General features: G+C 41.2%; 1 protein-coding gene across 1 annotated transcript; it reads left to right on the top strand.

Annotated features, from left to right (window-relative positions):
* The first annotated feature begins 3,477 nt into the window (after positions 1 to 3,477).
* On the top strand, positions 3,478 to 15,574 carry phf12b (PHD finger protein 12b). The gene is made up of 15 exons (XM_067593813.1): positions 3,478 to 4,222; positions 4,533 to 4,714; positions 6,632 to 6,704; positions 6,831 to 7,287; positions 7,903 to 8,023; positions 8,116 to 8,248; positions 8,350 to 8,514; positions 8,630 to 8,773; positions 9,390 to 10,092; positions 12,335 to 12,439; positions 12,554 to 12,745; positions 12,833 to 12,928; positions 13,891 to 13,973; positions 14,078 to 14,216; positions 14,392 to 15,574. The coding sequence occupies exons 1-15, from the start codon at positions 4,157 to 4,159 to the stop codon at positions 14,838 to 14,840; spliced, it is 3,108 nt and encodes a 1,035-aa protein (XP_067449914.1). The 5' UTR covers positions 3,478 to 4,156; the 3' UTR covers positions 14,841 to 15,574.
* The last annotated feature ends 3,276 nt before the right edge of the window (positions 15,575 to 18,850 follow it).

An 18,850-nucleotide genomic window follows, 5' to 3' on the forward strand; every position in this document is an offset into this window, starting at 1 on the left:
CAATAAATTATTGAATAAAAAGTCCCAAACCCACAATATATAACATGTCTCGGTGTCATCAAGGTAACAAGATATGTCACAAAGTGCTGTCTCATACCTATTTAAACCATTTCGAGCCCTTGCAGCCTCTCACACTGAATCACTTACCAGGTGACATCAGTTAAGTCCCGAGGGTTTAGGGGGGACATTGGGACTGGGCCTGAGACTCCCAGAAGGCAGTCTGTTTATGTCTTTTTGGAAGCCAAGCCCAAATGGGCAGGTACAAGCAGGTGACCCTCCCAGCTCCATCTGACAGCTAACTCCCAATATCTGCAAAACAGGCAGCAGAGCAAGGCAAACAAACAGGGAGAGTGGGAAGGGCCATCACATTCCAAAAAAAGATCACATGGCAGCTACATGCTGTGGCATTGATTAAAGTAATCCATCATTTGCACTTGTACATTTCTTTAAAGCGCTACAATGACTTCAGTCATACAAAGAGTAATTCCATTTTGCTAAAACTGAATATGAAGTCATCTCAGCCTTCCATTGTATTAGGTTTCATTGGGCCTCCTCTCTGCCTCCAGAAAAGAAATCAGTAACAGTGTGCGGTAATGAAGAAGTGAAAATAGTCCCATTAAATGTGATAATTAGCTGTGTAATGAAGTCATGACATGAAAAAACTGCAATACATCTGCTGTTCAACATGATGTATGGTGTTTGTCACGGCAGCAGTATGTCTCTGAGCAGGCTTTAATGGATTTTTGAAAACAGTGGAAGCCTTAGGGTACAGGCTAAACCTGCAGCACAACACACAAGCTCTATCCTTCAATGTGACTTATCCTAGAAATCTGAGTATTGTTGTGCAGGTAAAGGACCCTATTGGCCACAGAGAAGATTTTGTCACACTGAGCTTGGTTCACAGCGCTGGAGGAGGAGATGGCCTTACCAAATTAGCCTGGTTCCAGATTTGTGAGTCGCTGCCCACAGCTTTGATTTGGTCAGTGATTAATGAGATGGATCAAGTAACAGATAACAAAAATTAAACCAGAATATTTCTTTGATCAACATGACAAAGTTTAACTGCTCCTAGCTAACACTACCACAGCTTTCATGTCAAATGAAATGAGGTATGTGGTAATATTTCTTTAATCAACTATTTACATTATTATGTCTTTTTTGATGCCCCACATTGTCCATAACGGTGGTTCTCAATAGCAAAGAGAACCCCTGGATGTTCCATTTTTTAAATATGTGTTCAGTTCAAAACATGACATTGTGCCCATGCTTTGGGCACCATAATCCTTTCAGTATTTGATTCCAAACAGATGTTTTTGTAGAATGTTAAGAAAGGTTGATCTGTGTCATGTGAAACTAGTGTTCAGCTTGTACTCATTTACATTTACTTTGAACTTCTACTCTACTACATTTCAGAGGGAAATGTTGTACGTTTTACCCCACTACATTTTACTTCAGATATAGTCCCAAGCTACTTCTCAGATCAACATTTTATATGTAAAACATATGATCAGTTTATAAAAAAAAAACCTCTGTAAAATAGGATTGTTAAAGATTACACTACTGTAAATTGTTAAAAGTAGCTCTACTCTATCGTTTATTCTTGGAATAATACTGATTCATTGACATGCACTTGCAAGCAGCATTTTAATGTTGTCAAATAATTTGGAAAAAAATCTCTGCACACCTGAATGTGTGACAGGTGCCTCAGAGGAAGGTGCAACTTGAAAACAATGAGAAGAACTCCTGCACACTGTCTGGCTTACTGCTGGAATATTTATTAAATCACAACGTTTCGTTCTGTCCAACCTTCATCAGGCATCAAATATAACACTCTAAATGGGGGCATTTTGCATTACTTCTGATACTTTAAGCACATTCTGCTAATATTTACTTAAGTAAGATTTTGAATAAATACTTTACTTGTAATGGAGTATATTTTATTGTGAAACTGTTACTTTTACTTCAGTAAAATATCTCAGTATTTCTTCCACCATTGTACATGACTTAATAACACATTGCCTGATCTGCAGCAGCTTCATGCAACTAGTGTGAGCACTTTAAGTGACAGGAAACTCAGTTAAAGCCATTTGAAAGTCTGAACATCCACTTTAATGTTTCTATGTATACAGAGACTTGTGCAAACTTTCCTCAGGTGATCATCAAATTTAATCTGTAAATTCAGTGATGAGCATCCATTTTGCAAACTACAAAAGAGTGCTGCCACCCTCTGCTGGCAAGGACTACAAATTACCCATCACTCAACAGGCCAGTGCATTATCTTTAATTACCTGGCATTCATTTTTGACTTTTACCTTGCTCTCCAGAATTATCTGAACATGTTTTGGTGCCCCTGCAGTAAAGTCCAAAAGACTCAAAATTAGGGCTGAGAAACAAATATAAGTTTATCATGTCTTTCTATATATACATACGGTCAACTTGAGTTAACATTTTTTGTCAGAATCGTATTGATATTGAGATGTAATAATGAACCCAATCATCATTTTGTCGAGAACTAGCTCAAGATATCAAATAATGACAAACTGGACATGTAGTGCACCTTTAAGAATTTTTTTTTAACATATATTTTTATATTTATTGTTGTTGCTATTTTGTGTTTTGTCTCCTTTCTTGTTTTACACATTTATATGACTATATTCACTGCTGTTTGTGTTACTGTCTGGCTGAATTGTTCTTGTCCTTTCGGTAGTACAGGAGAAGCAACAAAAAGGAAAAAGTATTTGTTTCAAAAGTTGTGTATGTTCTGTTATATTGTTATTTGTTAATAAAACAAAGACCTTCACCAGCTTTCTGTCTTACACATTGGATCATTAAATCATTTCACACACATATCACACTTTCTTTTAATGGTGGTAGTAGTAGGCTGGTGGCAGTATAGTACTATTATACTATTTGTAGTAAGTATAGTGGTGGGAATAATAATAGGCCTATTAACAGTTGCAGTAATAATAATAATACCAGTCCAAGTCATTGTAGTTATAACATTTATTTTGCAGTCACAGTCGCAGTTGTGCTAGCAGTAGTAAAGTCAGTAGCCTATTACAGTTAGCACTTCCAAGAGATGCAGCAGTGTGCTAAAATTTTCGATTTCAGGATCAGTGACACCAAAGTGTAAGCTGCAGCAGTTGTACTAAATCTGGTGGAGAAGCAGCAGTAGTTTACAGTGGTCAGTATCACTGGTTCAGGTTAGGTAAACGTAGCCTATCAGCGACGTGCATTAGCAATAGTAGCAGCCTGCTATTGATTCAAGCAGCAGTATTACTCAGTATACAGCAGTATACAGACAGTATAGTGGATTCTAGTAAAAGTCGACTGTGGCAGGAATAGTAATATATTCGTGTAATTGTGAAGTCCACTATAATAATGCACAGTATGCATAGTATCCAGATGCAATGTACAGCATCTATCCGCTCCTTGTTACAGAATGTGCGTCTCCGTCATTATCCACATCCGTTCCAATGCGCATGCTCGTCCGGCGGTTCGCGGTTGCGCCAACTGGTAGAGGATGTTGCTAGCAGCCAGTGTAGATGCACAGCCTTTTTCACAACAATAACATCAACCAAATTTGCATCTCAGCATACCTGATTTGAGGATTATACATTCCATACGCTATCGGGAACCGTGCATTGGACCGCGCCACGCCGAAATCCCTTCTGTATTTTTTGGCTCCATGTTCTGTTGACAATGGGAGCGGAGCGGTTTGCACATTTACAAGCCTCCTTTTTGCAGGAGCAGAAACAAGAATCATGGCTGGCCAGCTAGGCCGCAGATGGATTTTGTAGCTAGCAGCAACAGTCTTTTGATATAAAATACTGCATGTATGCTTGGCATTAGCACATGAAAAGGGGTGCTAATACACCAGCGTTTTAAATATACGATTATCGTAGAGTTTTGTGGTCTTTTTTTGGGCAACAACACAAGCTAGTGAGCCCGCTAGCTTCACAACCTTGACTGGTTGACGTCTTGCCTTCGTCGTTAGCTCCTTTAGCCAGCTAACGATAACTAGCATCGCTTGGCCAGCCATCCGTTGGTCAAAACATTTGGAAAAAGACATTTATTGCGGGATTTACTCCCGTCGTTGTGTGCCCTTTGGGCATTTGTATCGCAAATTCCTTTTGCAGCGTCTGCTCCTGGATGAATGTGGGACAAAATGGAGACCCCGACGATTGTGTACGATTTGGATACCTCTGGGGGCTTAATGGAGGTGAGGTTGCACAGCCCGAAGGCCTTAATTAAGTGAAATATTCCGTCAATGTAAATGTTTTTATGCCTTTCCCATCATATTAATTGCCGTTATCTTCAGTTCACCGTAGCCTGCTGTCAATCATTTCTCGACTAGCTAACTTGCTAGTTAGGATTGGTAATGGAGGCCACAAGTTATCGGTACCGCTCTCCACAAGCTTAGCATGAAATTGGACAACGGGCACAAAGCTGCATTTTTCTCTACACTGTAGACAAACAGTCAGACAGCACCGCTGTGGCTCTATGCTAAACAGTGTAAACAACTTTTACAGCAAATCCAAACACTGCTGGCGCCCCCGAAGTCCGAGGAGGTAGAGAAGAGGAGTCGGAAGTTGGTGAGGGACGTCCGGAGGAGCGGCAGGGCCACCAACCACGACACCTGTGACAGTTGCCGGGAGGGGGGAGATCTGCTGTGTTGTGATCACTGTCCTGCAGCCTTCCACCTCCAGTGCTGGTAAGTTTGGGGACAAGTCCTGCACGCATTATTGCATGCTGAGTGTGTTTAGCAGACAAGGGACTGCAACTGTGAGTTTGCGTTAGATGCATGAAAAGATGCTGAATGCTAACTCCAGTGAATCATATTCTGCCATTGATAGTGTTGAACGAACGCACCTGGTAATCTTAAGATATTTGACCTGTCATTATTGTATGCACATATCCGCTACACATTATTTAACCGTAAATTTCAACTTCAACCATCGGTGTTCTCCTCATATTCACACTGTATCCTAACGTACAACTGCACCGAGGAGGGCGGCAGTGAGCCTTGTGTAGCACTTTGTGAAGTTGAATTTCAATTCAGTGTTAATGACTTATATGTTGAATTTAACAGCACATATTGACACGTTGAATATAGTCTGGTGAACAAAGAGAACAGGACATTTAAGTTAATTTAATTTATATAGGTGTCGAGTAACTTGAAGAAGCTAACCGTTATGTGTCCTCACTATGTGGGGAATGTGGTGTCTCGTTTATTGTGGCTGTTGTGTAGTTGCAAAGCTTATGGAGAACTCACTTTAATTCATTATTATCAATGACAAGCATATAAGTAAGACGTACAGGGGTTAAAAGAAATGTGGAAGTGTAGCCGTGTCTGTGAAGGCGGTTAGAGTTAGCTTGCAGTCGGTCCTCCCCTCCTGCCGTGGCTGCAGCCAGCGGAGCTGCTGCTGCTAAAAATGGAGTCGAGACTGCCTCTGTTTACAATATGGCGACCTCCCTGCTCTTTTTTTCTATCCCACCGCCATCTTACCAACCTTTAAAATTCAGCTTTGGGGAAAAAAGGAGTTCATGAATAACACGGATGAAATGTTTTGTCATTTTTTGAGATGGAGCAGTGGAATGGTAGCGTTTGTTGTGGACACGTTAGAGGTCGACCCATTGTAGCGTTTCTCCGGTGCCGCTTTGTATGGCTCCCCGTTACACATCTGCTCGCGTGATTATTTTAACTTTGGCATTTGGAAGAGTTGAGTTGAGACTGTCACTTGGAAACAACCAAACAGAAACGTTTTCTCCATATATGGTCAGGCCTTTCAATGGCTTCATCCTCACAATTTGTGGTTCTCTCATATCACTGCATATTGGAGTGGGGGGGACTTTCTGCAGTGTTATATTAGTGTGTATTATCTTGAATGTAGTATTGCACAGGGCAACTTATGATAATCCTTGCTTGTGAGGTATTAGGCTGTAGATGATAGTCCTGGCTTCAGGTGTGTCCTGCCCATTATACAGCAGTCATGACATTGCCCCCCTGGATTTATTGTTGTTCTGTCAGGCACTTGGCTCATGTTTGTTTTTACCAAAACAACATTTTTCAAATTTTTATTTTGTCTGACCATGTTTTACTTGGAAATGATGGTGAAATTTTCTGTGGATATGACTGGAGAATGTCTAATTATTGTTGTCATGTACAGTAGATTAGAACATTTAAAATCTTTTCTCATGGTTATAATTAATTCACACTGCAGCAATTGTAATACAAATGTAAACAACTTAGAAATTGAGATAAGGAATACTTTGCACATCATTGTCAGGCGTTTTCCTAATTGTAATACAATAATCAGTCCACTAGATGGAGACAGGGGTTTACTTGCTGAATTGTAACTGGTTTGTTAATGCTCATAGTCTTAAAAAACTGAAATCAATAATAATTTTGAATATGTATTTAAAGATAATTCGAAATACTGCACACTGTCAACAACACAGGATTGTTGGGAATATGGTTGTAACCAATAAGATAATAAATGTTTTTTTTATTTGTTTGTTTTCTTTGAAACTACTAGATAGGTCTTACTTGCAAAATCATGCATTATTCTGCATTCTGCATTAAATGTCAACCTGGTCACTGATGATGTGTTTTATCTTCTTACCACAGCAACCCACCTCTAAGTGAAGAAATGCTTCCCCCAGGGGAATGGATGTGTCATCGCTGCAATGTTCGCAAAAAGGTCTGTGGCAGTTGTTGCCTTTCACACACAATCCTTCACCATGACACTGTTGACATGTAGAGAGAAGTATCTGAATGCTGTATGGACTGTTAAATCTGTGTTTCGGTCTTTGTTCCCTGCCGTCAGAAGCGAGAACAGAAGTCAGAACAGACCAACGGCCTACTGGAAAGGTCCTCCTCCAAGCGATCTGCGTCCCCAGCTGTGGAGCTGGAGCTTAATGCTGGCCCACTGCGGCTCGACGGCCTGCCTCCGGGAGCAGGAGCAGCAGGGCCCGGTCTACGAGTGGCCCAGGTACGCCTCTTGGACCGCAGGGCCAGCAGCAGACCGAGCAGCCGGCCCGGCACGCCCACCTCCAACACTTCATCCACACCAACCCCCTCAGAGGAGCAGAACGACGGGGAGGAGGAGGCAGCGGAGCCTGAAGATGAAGTTCAGGGCGCAGAGGTTGAGAGCGCCACAGTATCTGCTCCAACACCACGCCTCCTCAAGAGGCCCTTTCAGCTGCTAATAGCAGCCGCTATGGAGAGAAACCCCACTCAATTCCAGCTGCCCAGCGAGCTCACCTGCACCACTGCACTGCCAGGTCTGTCTGTCAGAATGACTAAGACATGATGTAACATTAAAGCACAGATACATGTTGTTATATTTTCCTACAGATTACTAGTCAAACACAGTTGATGTGATGTCACCTTGATATTTCCAGCATAGCTACAATTGAGTTTGATATTACAAATATTCAAGATTTCCAAACAGCGATGGTAAATATTCGGTTTTGTTGAAAGCACAAACCAAGGGATAAAAGAGAGTTTCTCAAAATTTTCTGGCCTGGGACCCATTTTTCCCAAATTACCAATTTTTTCATCAGTTAGTGACTTCATCAGTTAAGAGTCCAATGAATCTCAGCTTGGCTTACTTTTGTATTTTATTTTCAAGAGCGTAAAAGCTCCAAATAGGTTTTTATAGAAATGGTGATTAGTAACCTCTTGTGGGATACTGAGCCCTTCTTGATGAAAGGTTACCAGAAAACAAACTAGAAATCCATTAAGCAAAAGTACATTTAGAACAAAGTACTGCACTTTGATAACAAAATATCTCCTGAAATATATTGAACATCAGGTTTGTGATACAGAACAGCATACAGATGTCTGGGTTGGATAGATTCTCAAATGTCTGTCTTCTGTTTTGTTTGGATTTCCAGGCAGCAGTAAACGGAGGAGAAAAGAGGAGTTACTTGGGAAGCCATTCAGGAGGCCTCAGCATGAACTGGATCCCAATGGTCTGGTCCCTCTACCAGTTAAAGTCTGCTTTTCATGCAACAGGTTGGTACTCAGGGATGATATGCACAGATGTACACAAGTCTGAAATGTGTCATATCTTGTGCTGATCCCCTTGTGCTTCTTTCCTCTCATAGGAGTTGCAGGTTGGCTCCATTGATCCAGTGTGACTATTGTCCCCTTCTGTTCCATATGGACTGTCTGGACCCTCCACTTACAGCCTTACCTGCTGGCAAATGGATGTGCCCAAACCATGTGGAGCACTTAGTGGTAAGAGGCTCAGAGCTAAATTAAGTTTTTTTTTTTTTTTTTTTTTTTAAGTTTTCACGGGGCAACAGAATGATTAATTTCAAATGCTGTCTATTGCACAGCTGAATCAGAGGAGCCTGAGCCTCTCCAGCCGCTGTCAGCTCTTCGACCAGTTCCAGGACAGAATGTCCCAACACGCCGTCAAGCTGGACTTCCTACGTAGAGTCCATCGGCAGAACGCACCCAACCGGCGCACCACTCACCAGCACAACAAGAGGACCATCAAGGTAGACTGGCTGCCCCAGTGGGAGGATGTAGCATAATGATGGCAGCAAAATTGATTATTTTCAGTTGAAGTCATAAAGGAAGGCTTTATTTCTAACAATCACTGTTTGGACTCAGGTGCCAGATGCCATCAAGTCTCAGTACAGGAATCCTCCCACCACGCTGCTTCCTGCAGGGGTGCGTCAGCTGGAGCTGGTCTGTAGCCCTGTTCCTGAACACCAGCCCTCAAAGCACCTCACCACACAGGCTGAGCAGCAGGAGGTAGGAAGGAAAAGCTTTTACAGTTGATGACAGTAGTAAATGGTAGGCAGATTGAATCAAAGTCACCTGCAGCATCAGCTGGTGTCCATTTTGTTTGAAGCAGCTGACATCTGTGCACAATGTTTGTATTTTGGCAAGTTACTGATAGGACTGTATCAGACAGTACTTTTTTGGCATTGACTGAACATGGAGTATAAAAAACTACTGGAAAAAATGTGGTGAGATTTGTAATCATGTTGACTTATTCTCTGATCAGACTGCTCTTGATTTAAATGCCATTTTTTCCAAATGAAGACTATTTAGGCAAAATACAGCTGTGTGTGTGTTTGTGGTAACATTGGAAAATTTGTCCTCTTTTGTTACAGAAAAAAGGGGTTTTATTGAAACACATGTTTACATTTCTCAAATTAAGATATCATATCAGAGATAGATGGTGAAAATCTCCATAACGCTTACCTAACCGTGTAAGTTACAGCATATCACAATATTGTAAGAATCAAATTCTGATGAATCAGCTCTATTTGATATCACATCATTTTTTCCATCAGATAAGACAGGGTTTGATAAAGAACTGATGTTTGCTTGTGGTTAAACTTGGTTCTTCTGTGTTGAACAGTGGCTTCAGGATGTCATCGCCCTCCAGTGCAGCATCATGCGACACCTATCCACCAAGCAAAAGGCTTCATCCACGCTGTCATCAGTAACACTGTCAGCAGAGTGGGACTCTGAGCAGAAAGCCAGTGCTAAATCTTGTGTAACATCAGAGGACATTAAAACTCAGGCCTCTTTAGGAAGGACTACTTCCCCTGAACCCTGCTCTAAACCCTGCAGTACACCTGATGACCCCCAGGGGGGTTCTCTATCACAGGACACCCAAGCAGAGCTGGGTGCTTGTAAATGCAGCATGACACCCTGCCAGAACTGTAGGAAACCCAACGGACCTCTAGCAGAGGAGGGTCAGCCTCCCAAAGCCAACGGACCTGTAGACTGTAACAGTGCATCAGAGTCCTGCAGGCAGACGGAGCTGCAGCACAGACTGAAGCCCAGCACAACCCCAGACTCAGCTGCTGCCTCTGGGCTGGTGAACCATATAGGAACAGAAACAGTTAAAAAGGAGCCTGAGAGCACTACAGAGGCCTGCGCTCAGAAACACTGCCCCGCTGCCCCCACGATATGGCCCCACAGTGGCCAGCAGAACCACAGGAGCAGCGACGAAAAACCCTCCTTCTCCATCACCAGCAGTGCCCGCTCAGATACACCATCTAAAGGCAACCAGGAGCATGACTCAGCAAAGCTGGGATCATCATCACCAACTCCAGGTACACACTCACACACCCTGTGGACTGCTAGTTGGCTTCATCTGATATTCTCAAGCACCGCAGATATAGCTGCTTAATATGGTGCATAAAATATTTATTCTGGCAAAACGACCAATCATTTAATGGAAAGTGCTACTACAGTAGCCAGTAGTTACTAGAGCCAAAATTGGATTAATTTAACAGCATTTTTGACAGATCCCATCATTATAACAAGTAGTTAAAGCTATGTGCAGTTCTTTTATGGAAGAAATCTATAGATACATGTGGAGCCAGGACAGTGACTTTTCATTTTTGGCATTGTAAATAACATTTTCATTATGGTTCTAGCAGATCTCTGCCAAACCTGCGTAATGCTTGTTAAATATAAACGTGAACTCAGCCCAGTTTAATGTGAAAAACAAGGGCAGAGAGAGAGGCAGACCTGCTGGAGGCTCGCTGCTGGTCTGCAGTCATTCCAGAGGCTGTGGAGAGGACAGCGGGTCCTTAGTATGCAGATTATATGGAAATCACTCTGGGCAAGGAGAGTGGGATATTATAACAAGCATTTTACACTATTTTCTGACAGGACATAATCAGCAGATGAATCAATAATTCAAATAATTGTTAGTTGCAGCCTTATATGGATACAGTCTCCTATCATGGTAGATGTTATTGTATATGTACTTCATATCCTGACCATGTTGAGTAATCTTAATTGATAAATTACCAGATGGGTATGTCTTCCACCATATCACCACCTCAAACTATCTGTATGCTTGCGCTTCAGATGAAATGGAACTGTATCGCAGGGTCACACGGCGCAGCATGCAGACAGCACGTCTACCTACATCTGTTGTGACACTCAAACTGGTGTTGAAAGTGTTATTAGTATTATACATTCAAGTTTTAGCAAATCAGCAAGCAGATGTAAATCCTGCACACACAGCTGAGTACTCAACTAGATTTTCTCACATTCACCAAAACGTTCAATCTTCCAGTGGCTCAGATGTCACAAAGAGGTCAGTTCCAAGTTTGAGTGTTGAGAGTTTAATGCAGCACTTCCTGTTTTAAACTTTCACAATTCTATTAAACTGCAATTTTAAGCCACACATCAAGTATTTGTGAAAGTGAGCCGCTAGTTAGGTGGTATTTCCACATGTTGGAATAGCATTACATTTACACTGTGTGGAAAAGATGGTGTTTGTGACTACTAATATCGCATCTTTTCAGGATCTCAAAGTTTGTAGCAGAACTGTGGTCATTGTTTAGTTAGATAATGTATATGCTGGAACTAAGTTGTGACTTAACCTTTCTAATTGAATATAGTCTATGACTGGTGTCAACTCACTGGTCATAATTGCAGCTCATTAGTGTTTGCTCCCTCACTTCATCTGCCCTCCACTTGAAATACCTGTAGCTTTTTCCACTTGGCACTTTCGCTCATGCTGAGTCAAACCATGCCACATTGACTTGCGTCTCCATTACTGGTTTAAACACGCCGAGTTGCGTTGAGTCATGCCCAAGATGTCCCAGTTCCCAAGTGGGATCAAAGCGTGCCTGACCTGCCTCCGAGTGCGTTGCAGTGACGTCAGATGGGCTTCGTCATCATTCAGGGACGAGCCAGCTAACTTCGGTTTTAGCCCTCCACTACTTTGAATGGGATAAAATGATTCAATGGTGCGGCTCTTCTGGACTGAATGTTATCGGACTGAATGGATCAAATTCTGATAGCGACACAAGTCATTTCATGAGGGTAGTGATGCTCAAAAAATGTATCCATCAGTATTTACAGACACTCTTTTGACCACTAGTCACAGTCCAGCACACTTCCTGGAGGCTTGAGTGAACAGAGCTGAAGAGAGCGCTGCTTTTAAACGCCATCGACTCAAGACAAGCACGTCATCAGTTAAAGACACACCTCCAAGTGGGTAGTCCTGCTGTAGATGCAAATCTCTGCCACACCGGGGTGACGTGCCAAGCCAGCACATGTGTATGGAAAACCCCTTACTGGTGACACTTTCTAGCAGTCCAAAGTCTAACAGCTCCCTCTTCTGGTCACTGGCAACAATTTCCCAGTAGATCTAAGTGTCACATTAAAACAACAGTGTGATAGGACAAGAAGAACAGAAACAGAATGGAGCTGACTACTGCAGTTTTAAAACATGCCCAAATAGTTAAACAAATCAAAAGGGACTATAAAAATAAGGTTAGTAAAGTTCATTTAATTGACCACATGTTGTCCCTTAATTTTTCTCCTCTGCAGATATCAAGGCTGGTCCTGGACTGATGGACTCGCTGCTGCCCAGCACCCTCTCCTCCTTCACTAACTTGTCCAGCTGCATGAAAGAGGGGATGGACGAAGATGGGAGTAAGTGTCCCCGCTCAGTAGTGAGATGTGACAACACTGAACTGCAGAAATGTCAAGTCTGTATTTAAGTGTATAATAATCTTCTCATGGGATTGTGTGTGTGTGTGTGTGTAGGGATTGAGCTGGACAAACTGGATGCAGAGATGATCAAGCTGCTGGCCTGGCAGAGGATCCAGCAGCTCTTCCCCTGCAAAGCACCCAGTACTCCTCCTCCTCCTCCTCCTCCTCCTCCTCCTCCTCCTCCTCCTCCACCTCCTCCTCCAGCCAACAGTGCTGCCCCCAAAACCCCATCACCCCGCCCTGACAGTAAGACTCCTGACAGTGCTGTTCAGTCTTATTTTATCTAATAATTATCTTCAAAATATTCACACTCTTCAACCCTCCTCCTGACAGGTCAGAAGAAGGTGCAGGCTCGAGCCGTCTTCTACCCTCTGACAGGAAAAGGAGGAGCCGTCAGCATGTGCTACAGGACGTTATACATAGGATCTGGTGAGACACGCTGACTGTATCACTGTGACTCAGCTGCTATTCAACCATTTCAGGAACTCAGGCACTTTACTTGTGTTTCAGCCACAAGAAGCAGAGTTGAGCTTTAGTTCCTGTGCTGCTAAAAAAAGACAGTGCTCTGGTAATAGTACAAATGGAACAATTAGGGCAGAATTTGCAGTTCTAAACATGGCTGATTGGTCAAGCACTAAATCAATAGCACATTGTCACTACTACAGACAGACTATGGAGTTTTCAGTATCTTTTTACTTCTGCACGTCTGCTTTGCATCATTTTTCACTCTGTCATCAGTCCAAGTCGCCTGTTCTCCATGGTTCTTCAGTTGCAGTAGGAACACAAACAAATACAGAAAAGGGTCTTAAGGTTTCCTGAGTTTAGTTCCTGGAAATGTCTGGTTGAAAACAGCTAAAAACTGTCAAGTACCAAATGCTCTTCACTTCTTTTTGAATGCTGAAATTAAACCAAACTTTTCCCAATTTTTTGACTGTTTTTTCAGGCAAAAATATTTGCCTGAAAACTTAAGTTAACTTTTGTTAAGACAAAAAGGGTTTTGTAGAAAAACATGGTTGTATTTGTCAAAGATGGGTATCGAAAAAAAATTATTTGTACTGGTACTGAAATAGATAAGGTCCTGTATTGTCAGCAGTGTAAAAAAAAAAATCTAAACATAGCCCTAGTGTTGAACTGATGTTGCTGCAGTTGATGATTGGACTGATGTTCATGTTTCAACAGTTCCACAAAGTTCTGAGTGGACCAATCTTAGTAAAGGCATTTAGACCAGCATGAGACTAAAATAAAGTAGGTCTATTAATGATACAGTGATGTTGTCTGGTGGTGTAGAATTTCTTTGAAATAAAATCTTTGCACTTTCTTATTTTCATGTGTTTGCTAGTTTTGCTGTACTACTGCTACAAGTGAGCATCTTTCTAACTTCTTGTGTAAAGGTGCTGACATGGACGTGTGCCTTACAAACTACGGTCATTGTAACTACATATCGGGGAAACATGCCTGTATATTCTATGATGAGGTAAGAGCTTTCAAAGTGCTGTATTGCTTACATTTACTCCCCTCTTATCTGTTCAGTTCATGCAGTACTGTTGTTAATGGACGTGGTTTGATTGTGTTGTGTAGAATACCAAGCATTATGAGCTGCTCAACTACAGCGAGCACGGCACCACGGTGGACAACGTCCTCTACTCCTGTGATTTCTCTGAGAAGGCCTCGCCGTCTCCACCCAGCGGCCTGGTGGCTAAAGTCCAAGGCATCATCCGTGAGTCTGTCTCATTGAAAACACTGTTAAAATCCTCCAGTGTGCATTATAGTAGACAATCAGTCTCTGACACAGAGTCAGGCAGAGGACAGTTGGGTTATTATTAAACACGCACACAAACATAAATCATGCAAACTTTCTGCCTGATTTCTAAACATGTAAACGCTCTCTGCAGGTCGCAGTAAGAAGCGGGAGGAGGACGAGGGTCCTAGCTCTGTGGTGGGTTTGTTGCCAGCTGGCGGAGTGATGAGCAGCCAGCCTCAGGGCGGCTCCGAGCTGACATGCAGCTGCAAGGCTAGCAGCTCCAGCATGATCGGAGGCAGCGGGGCGGGCTGGGAGGGCACAGCGCTGCTCCACCACGGCAGCTACATCAAGTTGGGCTGCCTCCAGTTCGTCTTCAGCATCACCGAGTTCGCCACTAAGCAGCCCAAAGAGGAGCAGACCACCACGCCTGCCGCTGGTTGCACCAGCAGCAGCACTACCAGCACCGCCCCCACCAACTCCACCTCCACACCTCCTCCCAACACTGCCACAGCCAGCAGCCCCTCCAGCCAGGACGAGGCCGACACTGAGACTGTCCCCTCTCACCAAGTGCCCGCACTGCACTCCAACTCTGTTCCATAACCCGCACAGGAAGTCCCGCCCTCCCTCCTTTTGTTTTGCACCTTCCGAGTCACAATGAAGGGAAAGCTGCACAGCTGGTTGGTCAACAGGGAAAAGTTTATTTTTTCATTTTTAATGGTTTATATCTTTGCATGAACTTGAAGTATTATTGACAATCTCTTCTGTTTTTGAATGACTGACAGCAACCTTCTGTTCACTTCAGACCGCTAGGACTTTGAGCGAGCATTATTTACCTGCGCTCACTTTTTCTTTTTGCCAGTATATTAGTTATGTATGGTGTAACATTACTTTGTCAGTCAGCCCATTTAGCACAAACCTTTTATTTTGTAGTATTGAATTCCATACATTCTAATTTCTTTTGCTGCTTTTGCACCACAGGTAGCTATATATGTATGACAACATACATGCTTATACACTATGATATGTATATATTATGTAAATATATATAATTCAGTGCCTCTCAATTGGAGAAACATTGGATTTCATGTAGATTTACCATTTTTTGGTTTTTAACTGTACAGCTCATGGAATTTGTGATACTGTGTAGAGTACCAGAAGTTTTGTGATAAAACTTGTTCTTAGTCTGTACTTTCCGCTGTAGTCTATCTGTAAATACCACATTGTTTTAGCACTCATTTTAACATCTTGTGCTGCTCTGTATATAAGCACTCTTTGTCTGTACCTGCTTGTCTGTTCAAAACGTGTAAATACAGAAAGATTTTCTAAGAACAAAATCAATGGATCTGTGTCCTGTGTGGATCTAAGTTTGACTTTGGATTTGGATTGTCAACAGCACCAGTAAGGATTCTTGCTAATACTCTGAAAGGTCATGATAAAGGAACTGCATGGAAAACGTAGACAGTGGAAGTGCTGTTAACTATTTCAAAAATAAAGCAATGGAGTAATAGAGAAAATAATCAGTTGAAATGAGAGTCACAGAGTGACCAGGCAGCTGATTTTTTTTATAGTTTGGGAAACTATGAATAGCTAATTGATACATTTAAACTCAGTGTTCTGTATCTCGGCTACATATATCAAAAGTCTAATTTAAGTCCAATAAATAGCCTTCAAACAAGTTCATGTGCAAAATATCAGTTCTTACAGCAGAAGGAATAATCTGACATGCTATTTGAAATATTCTTACAATATCTTCAATGAGTAAAAAAAGGATATATTCACCATTTTATGGGATAAACATGTGGAGGTCAAACAGTTTTTGTCATATTTGTAGGTCATGCAAGTGTCAAGTCTTGGCGATGAAGTCCTGAGTAAGTCCAAGTCTGAAACTTCACTATGTGCCCTTTACTAAAGTAATACCAACAGAAAGAGACATCTACACCATCAAAAAGAGAAGTAGTTCAGAAAATAAATACAAGATGGCAGTTGTTTCAAGAACCGGATCAATTTCCTGGACTTCCCTTGTCAACTATGTGCAGCTGGGATGAGTCTGAATAAATCTTGACCTGCTTGGACCTCCTTGTCTCTGTTGGACCTACAGAAAGTTAAGTTCTTACAACTCTCCAGGCTTCCCATATTCTCCTGCCTCAGACCGATTCACTCATCTTCAACCAAATTCAATCTAATTCTGCACTGAATTCATTCTGATTTAAAAGGACAAAGACACAGTTAACTTCACACATTTCCACACACACACAACTCACACATTGCCTGCGTCACGTAAAGATTATCTGTCTTATTTAATTTGAATTGAGGTTAAAGGACATTTGATTTTCACATTATGACTGAAGTTTTATGATTTCATGGAGATTTATTGGACTGAACAAAACATTTGTGACTGAATGCTCTAAATTGATTGTGAATATTTAGTTTAATCATAAAATGTTGAGGAAGATCAATTGTGCTTTTTATTTCTTACATTCTGTTGTATCTTTTTATGTCTACATGTTTAATTATGTCTATATATTTAAAGTGTTTGAATGTACAGTATGTGACTTGAATAGATGTTCATACACAGAATGTAACAATGACATTCCACCTCACTGCTGCCTCTTATCACAACTGTGCACGAGTCTGTGCAGGAAAATCATATAACTCTGTGTCTGATAACATATTGTGACTAATAGTTGAAATTTTGATAATTCAGGGTAATTTCTATGTGTGTGAAATCTATTTAATTTTACAAACATTTCATTTGTCATGTATGTGTGCAAAGTCTGTCTTGGTCTCAGGTCATAATATGAGCTGCAGTTTTAACTGCCATAATGTCAAAATCACATCACCCATACTGTGCCTGGAGGCTTAGTGTTGTTCACCTTTTCTACCACTGGTAGGCAGAGCGTGCTCATAGTTTCTGCTGGGATTGAGTTTACACAAGGAAGCCAATATGTGTACATTTCTGACTCTGGCACCATCCAGTGGAAGTATCAAAAAAGACACTATGGCAGACAACAGTACACACTCATACAATATACTGCATTTTAGCACTAAGTAAACTGGTTCCCAGTGACTGAATTACTTGGTAATGAGTTACATTTGCATTGTTTCTATAACCACAAGCCATGAACTGTACACACATACAAGTCAGTATCAAGTCTGCTAATCAAATAACACACTGGTCCATATTAACAAGGTTACTGTTTCTTGAATACTGTTAGTGACTAATAACTAACAAACTACTCAGCTGTTTAGTGCTTATCTTAACCTATAATAATACATCACAATTTATTTGCTGGTCATATTTTGTATTATTAATTTATGTCTGAAATGTAACTAGTAACTAAAGTTACATGTAAAAGTAGTGGAGTAAAAAGTACAGTATTTCCCCCTGAAATGTAGAGGAGTTATAAAGTAGCATAAAATGGAAATACTCAAGTAAAGTACAAGTACCTCAAAATTGTTCTTACATACAGTACTTGAGAAAATGTACTTACTTACTTTCCACCACTGCGGTCCAAAGATGAACAGATGTTTTCTTTCTTTGCTGACCCTTAAGAGTTTCAGAGTTTTCCAGTCCACACTGTCCCTGAGGATGTTTTACCTCTTTATAAATGTAGTGGAAACAGCTCTAGTGCATAAACTAACTGCATGTTAAACAACAATATCTCATTTTATCTCTATACAGATTAAATTCACAAATGCAATATGTAAATAAGACAGCTTTAGAGTTATTGGATTACAGTTAAACCCTGTTTACAGTTTTCATGCTAAGCTAGGCTAAAGATGTCACTAAGCCAGATACTCATGGAAATTTGCAAGATGGCAAATCAGTGAATTAATAAATGTAACACATGGTGGTTGTGGAAGAAAAGTAACTGATCTAATTGTGAGATATTGAAATAAAAAAATAGGAGCAACCTTAGCTGCTCTTGGTTTTTGGTGTATTTGTGTCATCAACCCAAAAATGTTACACAAATTGTGTTTACAGCACAATCTGAAATCTCAGCGTGTTTCTCAAACCTCTTCACTCAACATACTGTAATAACTGTGGGAAACTTTAAATTCACTTCAACTTCAAATGAACTTTATTTCACTCTTGTGGGTTATATTAAAGACTGTAAACCACCCAGTCCTTTTTTTTTTTAGAAGGGTCAATGCGACCAGTAACATGCCAAAAAGTGATTGCAGCCCATAGTTACTGAAATATTTCAATATTGTATTTAAACCATGTTGCATCATGCATTAAATCACTCCAAGTTTCTCACACTTTTCCCAGAAGTTAAATGCCAGACAGCGTGTCCTCCTGTGGTGGTGATAAAAATCAGATAAATCAGATTTGTTGCGAAACTACATCCTTTAGGACAATCAATATATCACTATTGAACACCAAAAGAGCGCCACACATGCCCGATAGGCCCAATGACATAATTTTTGTTCATAGAAGCATGAGCTTCTTTCAATTAAAGTCCAATCAAAAGTCAGATAAAAAATGCAAACCAATTAAACAATCAATTAAGCTGTGGGCCAATCACTAGCACGGTAGAGGTGTGTGCTGTTGAAAAAGTTATACATCAAGAAATAAATGACTAGAAACGAAGCAGAAATGCAGTATA

The sequence above is a fragment of the Thunnus thynnus genome, chromosome 7 (assembly GCF_963924715.1).
Source record: "Thunnus thynnus chromosome 7, fThuThy2.1, whole genome shotgun sequence".
Lineage (NCBI taxonomy): Eukaryota > Metazoa > Chordata > Actinopteri > Scombriformes > Scombridae > Thunnus > Thunnus thynnus.

Bases quoted from the DNA above. Each gene is read 5' to 3' on its own strand.
- phf12b (XM_067593813.1), top strand. From the start codon at position 4,157: ATGTGGGACAAAATGGAGACCCCGACGATTGTGTACGATTTGGATACC. The intron at 4,223-4,532 runs GTGAGGTTGCAC...CAACTTTTACAG, and splicing joins CCTCTGGGGGCTTAATGGAG to CAAATCCAAACACTGCTGGC. The intron at 8,515-8,629 runs GTAGACTGGCTG...GTTTGGACTCAG, and splicing joins ACAACAAGAGGACCATCAAG to GTGCCAGATGCCATCAAGTC.